We start from the raw sequence: 6,000 nt of genomic DNA, 5'->3' as shown, positions 1-6,000 counted from the left end.
TTTTAAGTAGTACTCAATAATTTGTAATTCTTCATTGCAAGTCCATCTCTGGTGTGGAGTGTGCTGGTCAGCTCTCCGCACCTACTCTGTCATTACACTAACTCTACATTCCAACAAATGTTGACCATCTGCTTCATTCACCACTCTTTTCTCGATAATATAAATTATTTCCATCTGACTCCTGCGTGTATAAAATCTCCGCCCTGCAAAGTAGATTTATCTCCAATCGCTGTTTGTTAAATCTCCATCCTTTCAGTGGTTGCTGTCAGAGGCTGTGCTCTAAGCCTGATTATAGAGGGGGCAGAGTGTGGATGATGTGTTGTCCTATGCTCGATTCTCTATTATCTAGCACAGCGGTCCTATCAGCTTGCTTCCATCTCCTTTCTTTATTTTTCTCCCTTTTATAATGTGTGCCTGCACCCATTGATTCAGCACGAGTGTGGTGCGCGTGCTGGCTGTGAGAAGGTAGAGCGGGCCATTGAAGAAGAAGGATGTTGACAAACTCCTTGAAGAAAATGAGTGGCTCCTTCAAGCGCACCTCCATTAAACGTACGGTATCTGGGTCACAAAAGGTGAGTAGGAAGGTGGTAATAACAATCTAACTGTAATTTCATCCTCATTGTCCAGTGTAGAAATGGTGTTTATCTGTATGTTCAGCATAAATTATGTAAAATATCCTAAGGAGACCAGAGTAGTGGGTGATGAAAACTCCAAGGTCCATTGTTTTATCATTTCAGAACAGGTTTTAATTTAAAGAGTTAAATGCTCCCCCAATTGGTCTTTGATTGATGTCTTATTGTGATAACAATGTCACACATGCACTTTTAATTAATGTATTAGCTCAAATCTGTATTGAGCACAAGCTTATCTTCGCATCTCCTGACTCTCACTGGGGTCTAAGTTCAAGGCTACCCAATAATCTCCTGTGACATATGTGCCACACAAGTGAATGCTAACAGGTTATTTGACTTACTATCTGATCCTATCCACACCCAAACTTCATATGCTTTCTAGTAAGGGTTATTAATGAGATTCAGAGTGCGGATATTCAGCTGAATGTGTTTCTTTGTCCCAGCAAAAATCCTGTGTTCAGTTCTACCTACTTTGGCTCAAACCAGCAGACTCAACAGAGGCTGCCGATGGAACCTGGTCCTTTTGCAGGGGTCAAGGGATGTTGGTACAGTTAATATGTTACTAGACTAGTAACCCAGAGGTCTGGACAATTGCATTCAAGATGTGAGTTCAAATCCCACCATGGCAGCTGGAGGAATTTAAATTCAATTAAAAATCTAGACTCCAGAATGACCATGAAGCTGCTGGGTTGTCATTAAAAAGAGCCAGCTGATTCGCTATTGCCCTGTAGGGGAGGAAATCTGCTGTCCTTACCTGGTCTGGGCTACACCTGACTCCAGAACCACTTGAGACTTAACAGCCCTTTGTTAATAGCTCAGCAAGCCAATCAGTTCAAGAACAATTAGGGATGGCCAATAAATGGTGGCCGACCTTGCCTGTGACATTCAGATCTGAAGAGTGAATTAAAATATATAGGGCGCGATTCTCCCAAAACGGGAGAAATCGTAAAGCTGGCGTCAAACCCGGGCGGGTTTTACGGCAGCGCGCCCCTTCCCGACCGGGAACCGATTCTGGTCCCCGGTCGGGGCTAGCAGCCCGACGCCGTAGGCTCCGGCATGACGGGCTTAACGAATATCGTTAAGCCCGCTTGCCGGAGTTAGCGCCGGCTGACGCGTCATATGACGTCAGCCGCGCATGCGCGGATTGGAAGACTCCAACCCGCGCATGCGCGGATGACGTCATCGCGTATTTGCGCGAAACCCGCGCATGCGCGGGCCGGGTTGTCCCTCAGCCGCCCCGCGAATGGATACTGCGGGGCGGCGGAAGGAGAAAGAGTGCGCGGGCATCGGGCCCGCTGCCCACCGATCGCGGGCCCATGGCACCCTTGGCACGGCCGTGGTACGGCCGTGCCAATCGGTGCCATGGTTATGAAAAGCGAGTTTGTGACGCCGTTTTTACGAATGGCCAGACCAGGTGTGTTTGCCGTTCGTAAAAACGGCGTAAAGGGCTGGGACTTCGGCCCATCGAACAGCTGTGAATCGCTGCCGGCCGTAAAAAAACGGCGGCAGCGATTCGGGTCGGGAGTTGGGCGGGGGGTGGGGGAGAATAGCGGGAGGGCGGGTAAAATGTCGGGAAGGCCCTCCCGCTATTCTCCGACCCGTCGTGGGGGTCGGAGAATTTCGCCCATAGTGTGGGTTGGGAGTGGTGGTGGAGGATGTGGGAGATAGTGTTGGATCGAGCACATGGGGTTGAAGGTTGTTGTGGCTTTGGGATCACAACCTCCAACCCTCATGCTATATTATTTCAATCTCCAGTCTCAACATTATATTCTCATGGTTACATTGACAGTGAAGAGAATTCCTGGCATTTTAATTGCTGCAAATTAAGGGAAGGATAGGCAATGCTTGAAAAACTAGAAATGAAGAACAAAAAGAGAAAAATGCTAAAATGAAGTGAAAACGATTTAACGTTGGCCGCTTTCTATCATCCTTCACAGCTGAGGCGTGTGCTCTGATTAGCCATTTTTCGGATTTCAGCGGAGTTGATGCCTCAGGTTTAAAGTTCTCTCTGTCCAGTGATGGTAATTCTCTGGGCAGCACAATAGCACAGTTGCTTCAATTGAAAATTCTTTCCTCAGCTAAGATTCATCCATGTAGTGTCACAGAATGATACAACACTGAAAGAGATCATTGAGCACATCACGTCCAAACTGGCTCTTTGAAAGAGTTATTCAAATAGTCCCAGGATCCGGTTTTCTCCCTGTGGTACTGCACATTTATGCCTTATCAAACTCCCAGCTGATTATTGATCTGCTTCCAGCACATTTTCTGATTAATTCCCGACACACAAACATATTGCATAAATATTTTATTCTCAAATCTTAAATCTCTGTCCTCACTACCTTCAGCAACTGCCAACCAGTGAGAGTCAGCACCTTCAGGAACTGTCCCCCAGTGAGAGTCAGCACCTACAGGAACTGTGTCCCAGTGAGAGTCAGCACCTTCAGGAACTGTCCCCCAGTGAGAGTCAGCACCTTCAGGAACTGTCCCCCAGTGAGAGTCAGCACCTTCAGGAACTGTCCCCCAGTGAGAGTCAGCACCTTCAGGAACTGTGTCCCAGTGAGAGTCAGCACCTTCAGGAACTGCCTCCCAGTGAGAGTCAGCACCTTCAGGAACAGTTTCCCAGTGAGAGTCAGCACCTTCAGGAACTGTGTCCCAGTGAGAGTCAGCACCTTCAGGGACTGTGTCCCAGTGAGAGTCAGCACCTTCAGGAACTGTCCCCCAGTGAGAGTCAGCACCTTCAGGAACTGTCCCCCAGTGAGAGTCATCACCTTCAGGAACTGTGTCCCAGTGAGAGTCAGCACCTTCAGGAACTGTCTCCCAGTGAGAGTCAGCACCTTCAGGAACTGTCCCCCAGTGAGATTCAGCACCTTCAGGAACTGTGTCCCAGTGAGAGTCAGCGCCTTCAGGAACTGTGTCCCAGTCAGAGTCAGCACCTTCAGGAACTGTACCCCAGTGAGAATCAGCACCTTCAGGAACTGTCCCCCAGTGAGAGTCAGCACCTTCAGGAACTGTCCCCCAGTGAGAGTCAGCACTTTCAGGAACTGTCTCGCAGTGAGAGTCAGCACCTTCAGGAACTGTCTCCCAGTGAGAGTCAGCACCTTCAGGAACTGTCCCCCTGTCAGAGTCAGCACCTTCAGGAACTGTCCCCCAGTGAGAGTCAGCGCCTTCAGGATCTGTGTCCCAGTGAGAGTCAGCACTTTCAAGAACTGTGTCCCAGTGAGAGTCAGCACCTTCAGGAACTGTGTCCCAGTGAGAGTCAGCACCTTCAGGAACTGTCCCCCAGTGAGAGTCAGCACCGTCAAGAACTGTGTCCCAGTGAGAGTCAGCACCTTCAGGGACTGTGTCCCAGTGAGAGTCAGCACCTTCAGGAACTGTCCCCCAGTGAGAGTCAGCACCTTCAGGAACTGTCCCCCAGTGAGAGTCAGCACTTTCAGGAACTGTGTCCCAGTGAGAGTCAGCACCTTCAGGACTGTGTCCCAGTGAGAGTCAGCACCTTCAGGAACTGTCCCCCAGTGAGAGTCGGCACCTTCAGGAACTGTCCCCCAGTGAGAGTCAGCACCTTCAGGAACTGTGTCCCAGTGAGAGTCTGCACCTTCAGGAACTGTGTCGCAGTGAGAGTCAGCACCTTAAGGAACTGTCCCCCAGTGAGAGTCAGCACCTACAGGAACTGTCCCCCAGTGAGAGTCAGCACCTTCAGGAACTGTCCCCCAGTGAGAGTCAGCACCTTCAGGAACTGTGTCCCAGTGAGAGTCAGCACCTTCAGGGACTGTGTCCCAGTGAGAGTCAGCACCTTCAGGAACTGTGTCCCAGTGAGAGTCAGCACCTTCAAGAACTGTCTCGCAGTGAGAGTCAGCACCTTCAGGAACTGTGTCCCAGTGAGAGTCAGCACCTTCAGGAACTGTCCCCCAGTCAGAGTCAGCACCTTCAGGAACTGTCCCCCAGTGAGAGTCAGCGCCTTCAGGATCTGTGTCCCAGTGAGAGTCAGCACCTTCAGGAACTGTGTCCCAGTGAGAGTCAGCACCTTCAGGAACTGTCCCCCAGTGAGAGTCAGCACCTTCAAGAACTGTGTCCCAGTGAGAGTCAGCACCTTCAGGAACTGTGTCCCAGTGAGAGTCAGCACCTTCAGGGACTGTGGCCCAGTGAGAGTCAGCACCTTCAGGAACTGTCCCCCAGTGAGAGTCAGCACCTTCAGGAACTGTGTCCCAGTGAGAGTCAGCACCTTCAGGAACTGTGTCCCAGTGAGAGACAGCACCTTCAGGAACTGTGTCCCAGTGAGAGTCAGCACCTTCAGGAACTGTCCCCCTGTGAGAGTCAGCACCTTCAGGAACTGTGTCCCAGTGAGAGACAGCACCTTCAGGAACTGTGTCCCAGTGAGAGTCAGCACCTTCAGGAACTCTGTCCCAGTGAGAGTCAGCACCTTCAGGAACTCTGTCCCAGTGAGAGTCAGCACCTTCAGGAACTGTCCCCCTGTGAGAGTCAGCACCTTCAGGAACTGTGTCCCAGTGAGAGTCAGCACCTTCAGGAACTGTGTCCCAGTGAGAGTCAGCACCTTCAGGAACTGTCCCCCAGTGAGAGTCAGCACCTTCAGGAACTGTGTCCCAGTGAGAGTCAGCACCTTCAGGAACTGTGTCCCAGTGAGAGTCAGCACCTTCAGGAACTGTCCCCCAGTGAGATTCAGCACCTTCAGGAGCTGTGTCCCAGTGAGAGTCAGCACCTTCAGGAACTGTGTCCCAGTGAGAGTCAGCACCTTCAGGAACTGTGTCCCAGTGAGAGTCAGCACCTTCAGGAACTGTGTCCCAGTGAGAGTCAGCACCTTCAGGAACTGTGTCCCAGTGAGAGTCAGCACCTTCAGGAACTGTGTCCCAGTGAGAGTCAGCACCTTCAGGAACTGTCCCCCAGTGAGAGTCAGCACCTTCAGGAACTCTGTCCCAGTGAGAGTCAGCACCTTCAGGAACTCTGTCCCAGTGAGAGTCAGCACCTTCAGGAACTGTCCCCCTGTGAGAGTCAGCACCTTCAGGAACTGTGTCCCAGTGAGAGTCAGCACCTTCAGGAACTGTGTCCCAGTGAGAGTCAGCACCTTCAGGAACTGTGTCCCAGTGAGAGTCAGCACCTTCAGGAACTGTCCCCCAGTGAGAGTCAGCACCTTCAGGAACTGTGTCCCAGTGAGAGTCAGCACCTTCAGGAACTGTGTCCCAGTGAGAGTCAGCACCTTCAGGAACTGTCCCCCAGTGAGATTCAGCACCTTCAGGAGCTGTGTCCCAGTGAGAGTCAGCACCTTCAGGAACTGTGTCCCAGTGAGAGTCAGCACCTTCAGGAACTGTGTCCCAGTGAGAGTCAGCACCTTCAGGAACTGTGTCCCAGTGAG

The 6,000-nt window shown here is 51.2% G+C and overlaps 1 protein-coding gene across 2 annotated transcripts in view; it reads left to right on the top strand.

Moving 5' to 3' along the window:
- The first annotated feature begins 237 nt into the window (after window positions 1–237).
- trpm1a (transient receptor potential cation channel, subfamily M, member 1a) overlaps window positions 238–6,000 on the top strand; it is an 82,320-nt gene continuing 76,557 nt past the window's right edge. Inside the window, exon 1 of one of the 2 annotated variants that reach the window (XM_038784122.1) lies at window positions 238–572. In XM_038784122.1, coding sequence (XP_038640050.1) covers window positions 492–572 — 81 coding nt within the window. In that variant the 5' untranslated portion in view covers window positions 238–491. The remainder of the gene's footprint in view (window positions 573–6,000) is intronic. The other variant, XM_038784123.1, reaches the window with a different exon arrangement.

This window comes from Scyliorhinus canicula, chromosome 24 (assembly GCF_902713615.1).
Source record: "Scyliorhinus canicula chromosome 24, sScyCan1.1, whole genome shotgun sequence".
Classification (NCBI taxonomy): domain Eukaryota; kingdom Metazoa; phylum Chordata; class Chondrichthyes; order Carcharhiniformes; family Scyliorhinidae; genus Scyliorhinus; species Scyliorhinus canicula.
This window is presented reverse-complemented; position numbering and strand designations above follow the sequence as displayed.